This window comes from Diospyros lotus, chromosome 12 (genome assembly GCF_014633365.1).
Source record: "Diospyros lotus cultivar Yz01 chromosome 12, ASM1463336v1, whole genome shotgun sequence".
NCBI lineage: Eukaryota > Viridiplantae > Streptophyta > Magnoliopsida > Ericales > Ebenaceae > Diospyros > Diospyros lotus.
This window is the reverse complement of record NC_068349.1, coordinates 30445632-30463482: the sequence shown is the minus strand read 5'-3', so window position 1 is coordinate 30463482 and position 17851 is coordinate 30445632. Positions and strand designations below refer to the sequence as shown.

The following is a 17851-nucleotide window of genomic DNA, read 5'->3' as shown; positions in this document are numbered from 1 at the left end:
TAATATTTTTTATTAGTGATTCAATCGCCCCACTAATAATTATAAGACAAAAAAATTCAACTATAAGTTAAGAGTAAAGAATCTTAAAAATAATCTACATATCACACAAACCAAATTTAGAAATATAAAATTTTTAAAAATTATCATAATTTGTATGAAAACGGATATGAAAAACGGTTATGATACAAAATAAAAATGAAAGAATAAGATTGCATTCTTTTTACTGTTTTCAAATCATTTTTAGTTTTTAATTTTCTAAAATAATAAAAACGCGTTCTCTTTGCTATTTTTAAAAATGTATTTTTGAAAACAAAACAAAAAATTGTAAAAAAAACTAAAAACAACAAAAAATTGTTTTTGAGTGTTTTCATCCAAAACAAACTTAAAACTCAAATCATATTTATTTATTTATTTTTTCATATTTTATTATTGTAATAAAAAAAATATTATAAAATTCATTAACTTTAAAATGTATATATTTTTTTAATAATATAATAATATTAAATATTTATAATTTACTTAATAATCAAATTTATTGAATAAAATATTATTAAAAAAATATTTTCAAAATTTCAAAGAGAACTCGTTTTCTAATTTTCTATTTTAAAAAATAATTTTTTAAAATGACAAAAAGAACGCGTTTTTAATTTTTTAAAAACTGATTAGTAAAATAAAAAATTGAAAATAAATTCAAAATTCAAAACTGAAAATTGAAAAGTAAAGAAAACATAATTTAATATTTTTAAAAAAATAAAAAATAAAAGTACATAAAAGATATATATATAGAATTTTTTTTGTAAATATAATTTTTAATATAAAAATTATAAAAAATAATTATTTAATTAAATTTAAACATAAAATATAATATAATACATTAATATATATATATATATATAATATTTGCCGTTGCTTCCTGCTGCTACCCGCCATAAACTGATTGAAGGGCAGGTCCCACAGAAACACATGAACCTCAGCGATTCTCAGCCTTCTCCCTCTCCCTCTCCCTCTCGCCAAGCAGGACGCATCTTAGCTAGCCCTCTCTCTCTCTCTCTAGAAGCAGAACGATCGATGATGGCGGTATTGGCTTCTTCGATCTCTGCAATTCCTCTCTCCCTCTGCCTTAAACCACCAAGAAGAATTCGTACACGGCTCTCGCCAATTTCTAGTTCGTCGAGCAGGTCATCGACGTCCTCTGAGTCGTCATCGTCGCCCTCACCTCCTCCTTTCCCAGATCGAAGCTTCATCTCTGCAAGTCCTTCTGCAAATACACATCTTCAATCCTCCGAAGTTCCAGACAAAGCCTTCAACTACGCCATAGCAACCCCCAATGGCAACCTCATGGCTCGTTTGGGCCTCTCCACCGAATCCACCATCGAAAGGGTAAGATTCTGTTTCTTTAGTCCATTTTTCATTCGTACTTAAATGCATATATATATATATATGTATGTATGTATTATTGAGATTTTTACGAATTCTCTGTTATGTTAAATACAAGAACTGAACTCTCTACACTGATGAAAAAAACGAATACTCTTATCTCTGTTTACTGGCTCCCCAAGGCCTGTTTAATAGATACAAAATAATGTGAAATAAATAACTCCGCGTTTATGAAAAGTTATATCTATCTAATATTTCACGTCTATCTGAATATTAGTCTTTCATATTCCTAGATTGCTGTTCTGTAATGTAACGGCGAATATATTTTATCCCTGAATTTGGAATAAGCGAATAGAGAGGAAACCATATTAATGTTTAAAATGAGGTTAAGGAAGTGTTTTTAAGGCTACTGAAAGGGAGAGTTAACCAATAGTCAAGTTATGGTTTGACTGATGAACAACTGATCCAATAGTCGGTTTCTTGATCGACTGTTGAAAGAAATCAGCCAAGTGCCACCTGGTGCAAGGAGAATTGACTGAGAGACCAGTTGAAGATTGACTAATGGATTAGACTACCGAACAAGAGACTTTGAGATCAACCGAAGGGGGCAGAATGTTAAAATGATTGACTGGTGGACAAACAGTCAACTGATTCATCTCTGTACTGCAAAACTGATAGGATTTTTGAAAAATTTTCCTGAAGCTAAGATTGAAGCCCATTTCAAGGACACATATAGGGTTAAATTATTGGTTTTGATATAATATCAGCCACATTGTGGAGTGTTTAAAACAATGCCTTTTACATATATTTAATGGCCATAGATTTATTCAAATTGTGAGGAGATTGATTCAAATTACCGGCCTTAGATTGATTCAGATTTATGGACTGTTCCATCGACTGAAAGAGTCCAGGATGCAAATTGTATCAACTGTAGGAACATCAGTAGATTGAGCACTTCCAGAATCCTTGAATGATCTTTTGATAATCAAAGAGCCGACTGATTTAATATAGTGTTGAAAGAGGATCAATTGTTGGGATACAGGTGACTGAGGGATCGCCTGAAGAGGCCATGATTAGGAGAATGCAACAAAATGGCTCAGTCTACTATTGTGATCAATTGATCCTTAGAAAACTGGAGATATAGGTAAAATTGAAGATGAGAGGGTATGATCCTAGTCAAGAGGTTAATGATGAATAACACCCAATTGGGCAAAATAGATTATCACCCTAGAACTGAAGTTATAGCCAAAATTGTCCTGAGTATGCACTGGTGATTGGAAATAGGGAAACCACAGGATTTCTCAACGTTAATATCTGCTGTGTAATTATCCGATTAGATAGTGATAATGAGGTTTTGGGAGAATCAGGTAAATCTTATGTTTTGAAGAATTAAAAAGAAATCTTCAACCCTATATTTGTGATAATTGTCTATTAAATTTGAGGGGCAAGACATGTTATCTCCTTTTGTCTACATTGTAAAATCCGCCTCTATAGTTTATAAATAGAAGGCTGGATTGTGTGTTTAGATCATCAGAAAAATACGAGCACTCATGAGAAAGAAAGAGAGAAAAGTCTAGTTCTGATAGCCTTTGTAATCTCTAGTTAAAGTGTGCTCGTGTGCGATCTGTGTACTGTTCTTTCAAGATTAGTGAAGCTATTGGTCTCGGTTGGAAGGGTGGATGTAGGATCATCATATTTGTGATGATCTGAACCAGGATAACCCTTGTGTCTTCTGAGTGTTTGATTGTTTCTTATTGTTTCTGTTGTTCTGTTTTCTATTCTGTAAACATCTGTGAGTATGGGCGTGTATCTGTGAGGGCTATTCGAGAGTTTCCAGCGTGCAAGATTTAACAGAGCTATCTTCCCATACCAGACTCTTGGAGACTATTTTAGGCTAAAGAGAGGTTTCTTCAGATTGCACCCATAATTTGGAGGTGTATTTGAAATATACCTAGGTGGTTAGTCAATGTGGGTGTCTTTATCAAGTTTTTCATATAAATAATTTCCATATTTTTGAACAACTGTAAACTGCCATGGCTAGCAATGTATGAAGCGAAGTCATCTTAGCCACCGAACAATTTTTTCTCATAATCTTGTCCATATTTCTGAGAAAAAAAAAATCACGAGCAACCATTCTTGTTCTAAACCTGTCCACTTTTCTCTTTATCTTTATCTTGTATGCCTAATTGCATGAGATTGGCTATCTATCATTGGATTTTGGACAAAATTCCTAAGTTTCATTTTTATAAGAGCACTCGCATCCTCATCTATAGCAGCATCTCTTTCCTTGGCGCCTTTTACTTCATCAAAGCATGTAGTTCCTTGTCAACAAGTGGATTAGCTAAATAACAAGCATAAGTGCTTACAAAAGCTCAACAATGTTCTTCTTCAGACATAATAATGTCACCACTGGTGTGCTCCCTTCATTATGTATTCCATCAATCCAGTGTCAACTTGAACTCCCCCTTTCTCCTTTCTCCTTTGAACTCTTTCATGCTCTTGGCACTTTCAGCTGAACATGATTTGATTTCCCATAGTTAAGTGGAATTTCTTTAGAATTGTAATAAGAGAAGATCTCTAAAAGACAATATTCCTTGAGAGAGTGATGGTACGAGATTCTGGATTCATGCACTTGCATTATTTATTTCTTTCATTATACCCAACAAAGATGCATTTCTTTCCTTTGTATCTATCTTGCTTTTATGTGAATTTGGTATGTGAAAGCAGATAGATTAAAAATTGAAACTATTCTGAAACAGTTTCACTATTTGGTGCTACATATGTGATTAACAAAGTGTCACTCAGCCCAACAAATATGAAGTCTCCATATGTGATAACCTTTGGAGAAAAGCCAAAAATGAACAGTTTCAGAAACTTTTTTTTATTCACCTTTTGCCTAAAGTGTTTTCTGTAGATTCTTTGCTTTGCATCCAACTCTTACATGTCTAATAGGTGTCAGATTTTCCTTTCAGCCACAACATTTTTCTGTGGTGTATCAGCCAAGAGAGGTCCTTTTTGATACCTTGACATCTGCAAAAAATGGTGAATTCATTAGAAGTAAGACTGCTTTCATCATCTGTTTGGGGCCTTTTGATATTTGGGCCAAATACAACTTCCACAACTTCTTTGAATTCTAGAAACTTGTTGAAGACTTCAGACTTGTGTGTTACAAAGTACACCCATGTGAACCTTTTAAAATTATCCACAAAAAAATATCCATGTCCTAGAACCCAGAATAGGAAGGAGTTCTAGTTGGTCCCATCACATCATTCTATATTTATTTTGGATGTTACTTGCACCTTGAGAATGATTTCTCAAATACGAGTTGATGTGTCATTCCATGTTGACATCCTTTTCACATTGTTATATTTGTACAATTTTTATTTTAGAATGAGAATGATTTATGAAACCAACAAAATCAATTTGTTTGTTCTTTTAGTAAAACTGAGGTATTTTAAAACCATTTCTACACATAAACAAACAATTTCTCTCTGAGTTGGTCTACTTTCTGAATGGAAAGAAATAGTTTCAGAAACTTACAACATTTTATGGCTGTGGGATTATGTTTCATTATCATTGATATGCAAATTTGATTACCTGAGCAAGTTGCTTTCAATTCCTAAAATTCATAATTTCTGAACAGAAATGTTATAGCATGCATCACAACATGTAAATAAGCAGGATATTAGCCTTTTCTATCACTGGGTTATTGAAGCATTAAAATGTTGCTCCATTCTTTTATGTGCATGATTATGTCCTCTGTGTGGACCACCAGCTAAACATATAAAGTAATAAATGATTCAAATTGGTTTTCATGAAAGTAATGCTGTTTTCAAATATTTCTGCAATCTTGAGATGTTTGACTCCAGTTTGATTGACTAAAAGATTTCTTTCTTGCCTCAACTGCAGGTAATATTTGACTTTCGCTTTTTGGCACTTTTTGCAGTTGGGGGTTCATTGGCTGGTTCTTTGCTGTGCTTTCTAAATGTAATGTCTATTTGACCTGCTCTTCAGTGATATGTATTTCTTGTTTAAATATCAGATGTCTTCTTTCTTTTTCTTCTTCTTTTTCCTTATTCTTCTGAATCTTTTGCAAACATATATGCAGTTCAACTTTTCTAATATGATCATTATGGTTAGGTTCCAAGGAAAATAGATTTTCTACAGACCTAAATGCAGTGTTAGATGTTATGGTAATGGTAGGCAGCTTCCACTATCCATTGCTGTTTGTTCTATACACTTAAACTACACGTAGTTTCTTTTATTTCCTGTTTGTTATTTTAGTAGATGTTATGGTAATAGTAGATTTTGTTGTTTGTTTTATTTTAATTCTAGGAAATAAAAGAAATCAAAAGAAACTAGGAAACAAATTAAAATAAATAAACTAATACAACAATATTAATTTCTATTTTTACCCCTAAAATATTGTTTCCGAATATATTTGTTTATATGATCATCATTACGCTGCTTAGAAATCCTGTTAGTCTCAATATTAAATAGGCTACAATACTTTCAACATTTTAAAGGATATTTTGATCTCCTACTATCTTATTGCTCTCATGGCTGCATGCCGCATTTAGTTTTCATTAACGTTTAATTCTGAAGCTATCTAAAGAGGCACTTTTTAAAACCCCGGTGCATTTATATATTATGATGGTGACAAGTTGAGAGGGAGGTTAGATATCCCTCTTGATCTGGTGGAAAATCCTGATTTCCACTCTCATAAGTTCCCTGGACTGGACTTCTTGCTGTAGGTTGTCTGGTCATTGATATATAAGCTAGGAAAGTCCAATTTTTTGTTTGTCAAGTTGCGTACACAGCAAGTTGTTATTCTGGTTTCCAAGTCACCACAAGGAGAATTAAAGAATCTTATTATGAAATAGTCTAAGCTGTCAGGATAAGCATATTGATTTCTTTCTGGGACGTAACTGTGTCTTTTATCTAAAAATTGTCTGGATTTTGTAAAACTGACTGCTTCTGCTTCCAAAGGGTTGTGTATACATTGTCGATGCTTATAAAGCTTATTGGGCTTGCTGTCTCAAAGGAGTACACACAGGACAGATGGTGCTACGACTAGTAGAAGCCATTGGTAATATTCTGAAAGACAATTGCTATCTTGCCAGTAGAATATAATTTACTGTAATCTATCTCATGCATAAACAAGTTGCCTGAGTGATGGAAAGGACTTGCTACCCATTTCAGCTAGAGGTTCTCGGCTTCCTTTCGAGAGAAGTTTATGATCAACTGCTGTACCATGACATTACTCCTTAAACAAAAAAATAATTTCTGATTGAAATTTTATGTTCAGTGTTATCAATCAACCCATCATCAAATGGTACAAACACTTCACATGAATCAAGGCACATGATTTTCTACGTAAAATATTCTTGCATGCCTGGACCATGATATCCTGTCCAGTTCCAGCCACTAAATTCTCCAAGTTCAACTATACGGCCCAACCTGGATTCCTCTAACCCTCAGTCAATGAACCAGTGAACTGTGTCTCTTCTTTCCTCGTATAGCTGAGAACTACAGCTCACGGTATTATTTTCAGTGGAAGATTGAGTAGTGAGATATCCCATCAGAATCCACTTTGCACGGAACTAAGCATGTTGTATTATTTTTTCAACCACTGATCTCCTTCTGTTTATTGGAGCATCAGAGAATGATCTCCATCTAGCCTCTCAAAGTTTTTCTAGTCTCCATAGTTGCTATTACACTAAAAAAATATTTACTAAAAGATTGTGGAGGTTATTTCTGTTGTTCAATATATAACCACAAATGTTGCTACATTCTGGCACAGAATATATACTTTCTTAACTCCATACTTTGGTTTAACAAGTAATAACTCCTAGGCTGATCACTCATCCTTCAGTAATAAATTTCTATCTCCAAGTTAATCATTATACCTGCATTGCTTTCAATTGCTGACGCAATCTTGAATTCTCTCGTGATGCAGATGTGTATCTTGCTGGGACTGTCATGTTAATTTTTGGGATGGGCTTATATGGTCTTTTTATCAGCAATGTGCCTCCTGATGCGCCTCCTTCTGCAGATCGTGCCCTCAAGGGCTCTTCTTTATTTGGGATGTTTGCTTTGAAGGTAGTAATATCTGTTTGAAGCAGTTTAAGTTTCTCTCATCTCCCTTGGGCAGTTCTCTGTGAAAATTAGATATGATTATCCTTTTTGTAAAGAAAGAAGTTGGAAAATCTAGAGAAAATCAAACAAAATTGGAATCAAATAATTGAGTTTTTGATCAGAAAGATTAACAGTTCTCTTAATTCAAAATTTGGCATGCATCCTGTCCTGTTCACTCCCACACATCCTATGGAGAGAATAATAAAAAATGATGCATAAAAGTCTTACAAAATAAACCTATAATGAACTCAATAAATTAAACTTGCAATGATAAGTGAGCCTCTTATCAATTACAAAGTTGGGGTATACGTCCAATCATAGAGAATAAGCATTCAATTGGTGCATGCATGCAACAAGATATGCCTCCATTAAATTCCAGTGTGTATCCTGATTTCTCACAATAGAGCTAGACCAATTTCAATCTCACATATTATGAATGATTGTGAATTGTATCTTTTCACCCAATGATGTTTCACAGTTAAAAAGGAGCCAACATTTCAAGTGAATACAGATTGATGGTGAGATATTTAGTTATTCATATGACATTTGATTATTGAGAGTAAATCTCATACTGTAGCTAAATTCCAACACATATGTTGTCTCTGTTGCAAATAAATCTCAGTAGAAATCACTTAAATGCATCTTATGCTGGCTGTAGGAGAGGCCTAAATGGATGAAAATCTGCTCAATCGACGAATTAAAGACGAAGGTGGGACACGTTATTGTCATGATCCTTCTAGTAAAGATGTTTGAGAGGAGCAAGATGGTGACCATAACCACCGGTGTGGATCTGCTGAGCTATTCAGTGTGTATTTTCTTATCTGCTGCTTCTTTATACATTCTTAATAATCTGCACAAGTCGGAAAAAAGTTGTCCTTGAATACAACCTGGGGTAATAATATGTAAAAGCTGTAAATTGTTATTACCAATATATAGTGATAAAAGCTTGTTCCTTCTTGGAGTTAATGTTATATGCCTGGAGGCTGGAGGATTTACCTTTTTGCAGTCAATTTAAGGGCTTTTAAGCTGCCATACTGAAATTTACTGCGGATGCTTTGGCGCAAATGCCGCTATACGATGGATCACAAAACTTGCATTGCTATTTTGTGGCCTTGAGCTTTTGTGATGTGGGACGAGTCGACTGTTCAGCTTGCGAACAAACGCCTTATATGTGAGTGTGCCTCTCCCCCTCATAATTGCAGCTTTCGAGGATGCATGTCCCTGCATCATTTAGTATTAGAGCAAAGTTTGCCTCGTGGCATTCCTTCCAAACAAATTGGCGTGACGACTTCATTGGCGGGAGAGTTTGTCAGTTGATTGGCGTGAGGATTTCTCTGTCGAGTCAACAACTTTTTGGATAAAAGTGTTCGATGTAGACGAGAATCGTTCCATGTCGGTTGTTCAGTTTGTGAACATACGCTTTATATGCGGGTGTGCCCCTCTCCCTGATAACGATAATTTTCGAAGGTACATGCCCTTACATTATTTTGTGTCATAATATGCACAAATCAGTCAGTCGGAGAAATTTTTTTTTTTTTTGTGCCCTGAACTTGCAAATGTTGCATTCATTGCCCTAAACTGGTCCTCAGATTCTTGTTCTTGTGTAAATAGGTTGCCTAAACTATAGTGGAACAAAAGCAATCCATCCCAATTTAATAGAGCAGGTGGAGTGGGAGGGAAAAAACAAAAGACAACAAAGTAAGTAGGCTTAAGTCTAGAATCATTAACGGTTCAACAATTATGTTGAGAATTATTCAAAAACTATTATTTCCATTGAATACAGAGTTGAGATCATGAAATCTAAATGTAACACAAAGTTTAATATTAAATAAATTATGGCAATTGACTCTTTAATTAATCATCAAATATGGCAGCCAAAAAAAGCGTGGTAGCAGGTGGTGCGTTTGCCGGGAGTCGAACCCGGGTCTATTGCTTGGAAGGCAATTATCCTGACCGTTGGACTACAAACGCACTTGTTTGATAACGCAACCAAAAATCATTATATATTTGAAAATTGTACGGACCCCCTCACTGCAAGGACAAATGTTGTCTAACGTGCGATATAAGTCGTCGTGTCTGCCATATCATATGCCCTACGAGATGTTCGAGCCCTTGATAATTAATGACACTAGACTGGTAATTAATTGTTAATTTCAGAATTACTTTTTTTTTTAAAATACACCCATTTCTCTTTTTGAGTTCTTATAACTACTGGCCTTTCCGCTCATAAATTGATATAATAGAACAAAATGGTTTATTCAACTGAAGAAAAGATGAATTTGATTTTCACCCCCCTCTGGAGGGTGATTTCACAGAAGAAACTGCAATGACCCATGGAGAGGCAGCAGCTTCAAGCAAGCAGATATCACAACCATTTGCACTTGACATGAGAAAACATACTATTTCTAGTTGAACACGTTCAAGTCATCAGGGGGCTGGCTAATGACCAAGAATCAATGCAAACTTACAAACACCAGGTAGTAATGATATGTGAATTCAGATTCCACCCACAAGAAAGGAGGAGCATAAGCAAGAAATTTTGTGATTGTTAGTTCATCATACATCATTTTGTCGGACTGGCATCAAAGAAGTTCATTCAAAGATGGTCGCGCAGGCATGGTCCCAATGCCTCATTTTCAGCTTCTGCGCTGGCTTCTTCGGCGATTCACACTCTCTATAAAGGTGCCCCTAAGAAGCTAGCTGAGCAGCAGCAGCAGGTCTACTTTACAGGTATGTTCATGTTCCTCAGGCGTTTGATGGGATCTTGTATTCAAGCATCTCCCTTATGTTCAACCTAATCGAAGGCCCCATTGATGAGCAGATATGAGCACTTTTCCAGTACACTCCTTTTGCACCGGATGGCTTGTTTGCTTCTACTGATTTCTGCCACGTTTGGAATTCAGATGAAATATTACAATTACACATTTTGATAGATGCAGTTTCAGACATCAGAGAGAGAGAGAGAGCATACTACGGCAGCAAGCAAGTTCACAAGAAGATCCTCCTCAGAAAAATCAGCTTTCCCAAAGGGCAAGTGAACAATCCCAGTCTTATCTGCTCTGTATTCAACTTTTCCCTTCTTAAATTCCTCGATGGCCTGAATACGCAATGTAGATGAGAATTTGTTTCATTTCAACGAATTCTAGAAGGAAGAAGCAATCAGAGAACTTATGTTGTGGATGGCACAGGTCGTAATAACATTTTTCTGTTAACCAAATTGTATGGTTTGCCTCTCAGGGACCACGCCTTGTGTAAATAAGGTATAAGTAATAATAATTGGAGTCTAAAGCATTAAGAAGGGTACTCTTATCAGTACGGATACATGATCAATTTGTGCTCTCGTCTGATGCTGTCTACCATGGGAAGAGGGCAGCTGACCATAAAAAACCAACCTAGAAACCAGCTTGGTGATAATTAAAACATTTCAGTGAATGAATGATAGAATCATTTTCCATATTTTTCTAGGGCAAGCCTTTGTAGCAATGGCAAGGTTGCTCCTTTGTGACTAGAAAGGTCACAAGCTCAAAGTTATGGATCAACCTCTTAGTAAAGAATGCAAAGGGGAAGGTTGCGTATAAATATGATCCTCATAAAGTGGGGAGCTTCGTGCATTGGGAATGCCCCTTTTTCTAATGGTGATTTTCTTTTCCTTACAGTCAATTTATTTATAGATATAAGGTGAAAGGTACCTAGAGACCTAGAGAAACTATGACACAGAATGACTCAGAAAATTAATCCAAAACATCTTATCCCTGGAATCATTGCCTAACATTATTTCCACTAACAAAACACTTATTTTCAAACAGCAACAGGTTACAAATGTTTCCTTATATGAGCCTCTAACATGGAAGAAGAATATTTACATCATACCTGAGGTAAATTAGTTGTAACTGTACCAGCTTTGGGATTTGGCATTAGTCCTCTTGGACCCAAAATCCTTCCCAGCTGGGCAACCTGATGAACAGGAACATTTCAATATAGTCAAGCATGTAAAATATGATTTTTGAAACACACACACATTGTTCGCAGCAAAAACAAGTTTGGATATTTAAGATGGTGTTACCACAATAATTGGATATAAAAATGATGGAACAAAATAGCATGCTTTTTCTGATTCCAATCAAGCTTTTAAGATTGTAAAGACAAGGTCATGGAAAAAATTCTAAACGGATACTCATATCCTCATAACTGAATAGGTATCGTATGGCTAAGCTGCAGCAATAATGAAACATAGCAAATAGAATAAAATACAGAAAGTTGGTCCTCCATAATGTAGCAGAGAGAGTTGGTGCAAGAATTCCATATGAAAGGCCGACTTATAGTTTTATCATAAAAAATTGTCCACAATCCATTCATAAAATTCACAAGCTATATGTGTTCCATATATAAATGTTCACTGGAAGCATCATTACAAGGATCATTATCAGATATAAAACATCTTGGAGGAAAATAAGCATGGGTCCATATTTTACATTAGTGTCTGTTAGTTTAACTTTCCCTTCTCTTTGAAAATAAATAAATAAATAAATAAACATACAGATGTAAGCAGTATGTAACAATATCCAAAATCCCTGTAATTATGAAATCAAAATGATGAAAAGAGCAAAGATTAACAAGACCTTGGGCATCATATCTGGAGTAGCAATTAATTTATCAAATTCCATGAATCCTCCTTTTATTTGTTGTATCAGGTCTTCTCCACCAACCAAATCAGCTCCAGCATTTTTTGCATCATCAAACTTCTCACCTGTGGATATTTAGTTATTAAGAATGAGCGACAAAGTAACATAAATGATCTTTTAAGATAGATAGTAATAACAGGGTGTCAAATTCATCAGGTTATCACACTACTCAACATATACATAGCAGGCATCCCTATAGTGAAAATAAGGAGGGTAATTGGATTGGGTTTCACAGGCCTCACATAGATGGTACAGGACGAGGTGAACACTGCCAATATAATCATAACCAGAAGGAACACAACTATTATTTAACAGAACAATTGACTTTAAAGTTTTCAATGACTTGGATTTGCTGGGTCCAAGAACAACATATTCAACTGTAGCCCAATTAAAGTCAAATGCAAGATATAAAAAATGATAATTTACATGGAAAGTTGAAACCCAAGTATCAAGAGGAAAACATTGAGAGCGATTGATGCACCAGATCAACCACCATAATAAACTCGAATCCAATCAAATAAGACACCAACTAAAGCTTTTTACTTGATTTCTCAGCCTCCTAACTTTTTTATATTGTCATACTCTCCATGATGTATTGATTAGGGATGTTCTCTCCTATTTTTAGAAGACATGGTACAAGTCCAAAATCAATTCAGTAGACCAAATCTAACTTCAACAAGCAATTAAACTTTTCTGACACACCATCAACCATTAGAAAAAAGTAAGCAGTTTGAATGGCCTCTGGAAGATGTTCTTTGCTTCAATGACTTGGATTTGCTGGGTCCAAGAACAACAGATTCAACTGTAGCCCAATTAAAGTCAAATGCAAGATATAAAAAATGATAATTTACATGGAATGTTGAAACCCAAGTATCAAGAGGAAAACACCTAGAGCGATTGATGCACCAGATCAACCACTATAATAAACTCGAATCCAATCCAATGACAATGAGACAAAAATCAAGAGTGGAGGATGTTATAATAAAATTAGAAGACCAAATCTTACAAAGAAAAGACCATTTTCGATATTTGGGATCAGTGATTGAAAAAAATGGAGAAATTCATGAGGATGTCACACATAGAATTAAGGCAGGTTGGCTAAAATGGAGAAATGCATCGGGGGTGTTATGTGATGGTAAAATCCCATTAAAATTGAAAGGAAATTTATATAGGACAGCTATAAGACCAAGTTTTGTTGTACGGCTCAGAATGTTGGACAGTCAAATACCAACATGAGCAAAAGACGAGTGTAGCGGATATGAGGATGTTAAGATGGATGTGTAGCCATACAAGAAAAGATAAAATTACAAATGAAGTTATTCGTAATAAGATAGGAGTAGTGCCAATAGAGGAGAAGATGAGAGAGACTAAACTAAGATGGTTTGGTCATGTGAGAAAGAGACCAAGAGATGCTCCTGTGAGGAGAGTTGATGAAATGGAACAATTAATCAAAAAAAGAGGTAGAGGCAGACTTAAGAAGACTTTGAGAGAGACATTAAAGTTTGATATGAAGTGTATGGATCTCAATGAAGATGTGACAAAAGATAGAAATACATGGAAGTCTAGAATTTATGTAGCCGACCCCACATAGTGGATAAAGGCTGGATATGTTGTTGTTCTCAGTCTCCTAACTTTTTTATATTGTCGTACTCTCCATGATGTATTGATTAGGAACATTCTCTCCTATTTTTAGAAGACATGGTACAAGTCCAAAATCAATTCAGTAAACCAAATCTAACTCCAACAAGCAATTAAACTTTTTCTGAGACACAATCAACCATTAGAAAAAGGTAAGCTGTTTGAATGGCCTCTGGAAGGTGTTCTTTGCTCCTTCTTATCCATTTGAACCTGATGTCCCTCAAGGGAAAAAAAAAAAACTCAAAAAGAGTCCACAACCAAAATCAATCCCTCCCTTCCTCCCTACCCCAACTTGTTAGCTTTGTCAACAACATGAAGGGGCTAAGAAAGATAGAAAATAGTTCAACCTCAACTTTTTGCTACAACACCAAACCCAATCCAAGTTCAAAAAGTTAATTCAATTGTATCCCATACTAAGAAGGATTCTCCCAACATGTTTATTATTTGTGTGCGATGGGCTAAGATAATATTTTTTGAAATGATAATCAGTATGATGATAGGGAAATACAGAAGCCCTATAATATCTCAAGTGAGAAAATATGTATGGTGGGTTTGAACTGGTGTTGTAGGGCTCTACTCCATTAGGAGGTTGAGAGCGTAGAAGGATCACTGTGCTTTATCTTACTTTATCAGAAAATGGAGGTTGAGGGATTCCTTATTAGGGTAGGAACTAGATCACATATGAGGTTTGAGGCTCTGTCCCATACTAGGACCTATATTGGGAGGGAAAACAGGCTTCCAGTCTTGGTTCTTTATAGAAAGATGGCATCTCTAAGTGTCCCCCATCACAACATTGAAAACATGGAAGGCTTATTGATGTCGATAATTTGGTGAAATGGGAAAACAAATTATATGAAATTGATTTTCTATAGGTAGAAAAATTAGGAAACACTCCAGCATCTACAGTTGAAATCCTTGACAGCAACTGACAAGGGGAGATGGCCATATTTTTTTTTTTCATTTTTTAGGATATGCCTGAGTAGTATTAACAGACGTGAGAAATGATAGACTAATGGAAAGAGTAAGACACCCATGAGTGGTGTCTTCCCTGTGCTCCTGCGCAAACAGCAAGCATAGACAGTCTTTTCTGGAATGGCATAATTTCCTTTTCAGAAACGGCGTAATTTCCTTTTCAAGGTCAACATATATGGATTTGAGCTCCCTGCATTTTGGCTGGTAGGCAAGTCCTCCTTTTGTAGTGATTCTTTTGTGGGGATTTTAGATGAGATGAGGCAAAATGCTTTGAACTGTAAGTTTTACTATGTTGTATAGATACTATGCACATGGCTTGGAGCGCATTCAAACAATTTCTAATAAAATTATTTCTTACAAAAAATAAATGAATAAATAAATCAAAGAAGAAGAACTTAGTACCTTGAGTAAGAACTGCCACTTTAACCGTCTGTCCTGTACCCTTAGGTAAATTCACCTATCATATTAGAGCAAATGCAGAAATTAGTTGCAGCATTCAATAATCCATCAGACTTTAGCCTATTTTTCTCAGAGTTAATCAATGCCTCAAAAACTCACTGTTGCCCTTAGCTGTTGGTCATTGTATTTTGGATCAATGTTGAGGCGAAAATGAGCTTCAGTTGTTTCAACAAACTTTGTGCTTGTCATTTGCTTGAGCAATGATATCGCTGTTTTTAAGTCATATTCTTTCTTGTTCTCCCTCAACTTCTGAATTTCCAAGAACCTCTTGGATCTTCTCTGATGATCCCAACAAAAAAGGGATAAGGGGAAAAGAGTACATGAACTTGGAAATGATCTTAGAAAGGCAATAAGAACATGAATTTGAAAGCATTGGCTTAAGAAAACCAAATAAACAAAAATTGACACAGGACCAGCAACAAAGTGATGGATATGGGATGCAATCTTTACGATAATAGTTCAAAATTAGTAACTTTTAAGGGAAATATGGATAATAAGTCACAGTTCACAGTTTAAAAAGAAAAAAAGCTGTATCTTGAAACTTAAAAACCTATAGTTCTTAACCCTAGTCCATGTAATATAATTTAGAACACAAACTCTTGTAAATCTTGTTCCTTAACTGTGCTAGAGAATTTGAAAATCTAATGCAAATTGCATTGCCTTTCATGATATTTAATGCACAACAAATATCTTGAAAATTCACACATGAAGATCTACAAAACTTATTCTACCACAGCCATTCTCCTCCGCACCTAATCCCCCTCCCCCAAAAAATAAAAAATAAACAAAATAGACAGAAAGCCAAAACCATTAAAAATGCTGTAACATAGGACAAAATTTACGAGGGAATAAGATAAACAGGGAAATTGAGCAGAACTCATTGATAAAACTGCTAAAATTAAAACAACCATATTGCAGATGCACAGGAAGCAGAATAGAGGCAGAAATGAGAATATCAAATTTTCAATTTCTTCAGACACGACTAGATGGTTCTCAGAGGTTCCCAGAATCATAATTAAGATAAAATAGAATACCACCAACACCAACTAAACACTAAATATACCAAGAAATCATGATCTCAGAGCAAAAACAAAGCAAAGGATATGAAATGAAACATCCCCATCTCTCCCGCTTCAGTCCCGACACTAAATGGGTTTAAAAGACAAAATTCTGAATGCACAACAAACAAAATAAATCGAGCGCAACCCAATATGTAAATCAACATGAATATCCACAATTCAAGGAAGTGAAACAATTACACCTAAACGAGAAAACAATTAGCACGGTCCGTCAATTCCAACTTAACCGTGAGACTCTTGAAGTTAAAGATTCCATTACGACAACTAAAATTGAGTAAAGAAACAAAAAAAAAAAAAAACCCAGAAATCAAACTTCAAAATACATGTCTAGAAAAAGGAAGCAACAAAAAACGAGATCAAACATACCCTGTCTCTCTTGAGAAGCAATGCAGCCTTGCCTTTTTTGGGCTTCGTCGGGGCCGTAAGAGTAGCACTGCCACCTCCGGCGACGCCCTCGTCCTCCTCCTCGGCCTCCGCTACCACCGCTTCAGCAGCCACCGCCGCCACAGCCACCGGGAAATCCCCGGATTTGGGCGAAGATACATCAACCCAAATGGCCGGTTTTCTCAGTCTCTGGTGTAAAACAAGTGGGTACACACAGAGAGTCCTGGAGCAGAAGAAGAGGCGGGGCTTGGGATTGGGACTCAGGTCTAGGGGAAGAAGAGAAACGGAAGAAGCGGCGTGAGAAAGCATCAGAGTAGAGGGAGAAGCACAGGAAGCCATTTCTGGTCGCTGTGTGTCTTTCGTCTATCCAAAATTCCGAGCAGAAGAAGAAGAAGAAGAAAATGATAAGAGTGGGGGTGGCCTCCACTGTAATCTTCTAACCGCAGAATAAAATTCAATCTTTGGGTTAAAGAATAAAAATCAAATACAGGGCCTTAATAATTTGAAGTGTAAAACCAATAAAAAAAAAAAATGACACGTGTTCAAATAAATGAGAAAAAGCCTAACCACATATTTTCATATCAATTTATATATACACATATATTAGGACTTGAATTTATTAAATTTATTTTATTTAAATATTAAAAAAATTGCATGCAATGCCCTTAAAATTTAAAATAATTGTAAGAACTATTTATAATATTTAAGAGAATATAATAAATATCTTTGAAGTTTAATGTTATATTATAATTTATCTCATAAAATTAGTTAACACCTATTGCACATTAAAAATTATTAAAATACTATTTTACGTGGGAACCTATTTTTCTCTCTTAGCTCTCTTCTCTCTTACTCATTTTTGTTTTTTTTTCTTTTCTTTTTTCTGTTATTGACCTTCTTTCACTATTAGTGCTCGCCATTCTCTCAATAAGTTTCTCTCTCCCCATCTCTCTCTTTTTCTATTTGTTATAAGTTCGATGAATCTAAATTCATCTAAGTTTTGTCGAACCTAAACTAATTATAATAGAGGTTGCATGAGGCCAACAACCATTGATTTTTTTTTCTTCTTTTACTTTTTCAAATTCAGTCGAGAGATGAGAGAAAAAATAAGAGAAATAGGAG

The 17851-nt window shown here is 35.2% G+C and overlaps 2 protein-coding genes and 1 non-coding gene across 4 annotated transcripts; 1 reads left to right on the top strand and 2 right to left on the bottom strand.

Annotated features, from left to right (window-relative positions):
* The first annotated feature begins 917 nt into the window (after nucleotides 1–917).
* LOC127787045 (uncharacterized) lies at nucleotides 918–8486 on the top strand. 2 transcript variants are annotated; one of them, XM_052314887.1, is made up of 5 exons: nucleotides 920–1380; nucleotides 5287–5364; nucleotides 6367–6466; nucleotides 7337–7479; nucleotides 8174–8486. In XM_052314887.1, the coding sequence occupies exons 1-5, from the start codon at nucleotides 964–966 to the stop codon at nucleotides 8393–8395; spliced, it is 960 nt and encodes a 319-aa protein (XP_052170847.1). In that variant the 5' UTR covers nucleotides 920–963; the 3' UTR covers nucleotides 8396–8486. The 2 variants fall into 2 exon arrangements, with proteins under 2 accessions (XP_052170849.1, XP_052170847.1); XM_052314889.1 differs by lacking the exon at nucleotides 5287–5364 and having other exon boundaries at nucleotides 918–1380.
* Nucleotides 8487–9414: 928 nt separating this feature from the next.
* Nucleotides 9415–9486, bottom strand: TRNAG-UCC (transfer RNA glycine (anticodon UCC)). The gene has a single exon. It is a non-coding gene; the product is annotated as a tRNA-Gly (tRNA).
* Nucleotides 9487–9902: 416 nt separating this feature from the next.
* Nucleotides 9903–17182, bottom strand: LOC127787044 (50S ribosomal protein L1, chloroplastic). The gene is made up of 7 exons (XM_052314886.1): nucleotides 16712–17182; nucleotides 15366–15545; nucleotides 15210–15264; nucleotides 12135–12262; nucleotides 11386–11469; nucleotides 10487–10612; nucleotides 9903–10398 (listed from the first exon to the last, which is right to left on the bottom strand). The coding sequence occupies exons 1-7, from the start codon at nucleotides 17066–17068 to the stop codon at nucleotides 10261–10263; spliced, it is 1068 nt and encodes a 355-aa protein (XP_052170846.1). The 5' UTR covers nucleotides 17069–17182; the 3' UTR covers nucleotides 9903–10260.
* Between the last annotated feature and the right edge of the window lie 669 nt (nucleotides 17183–17851).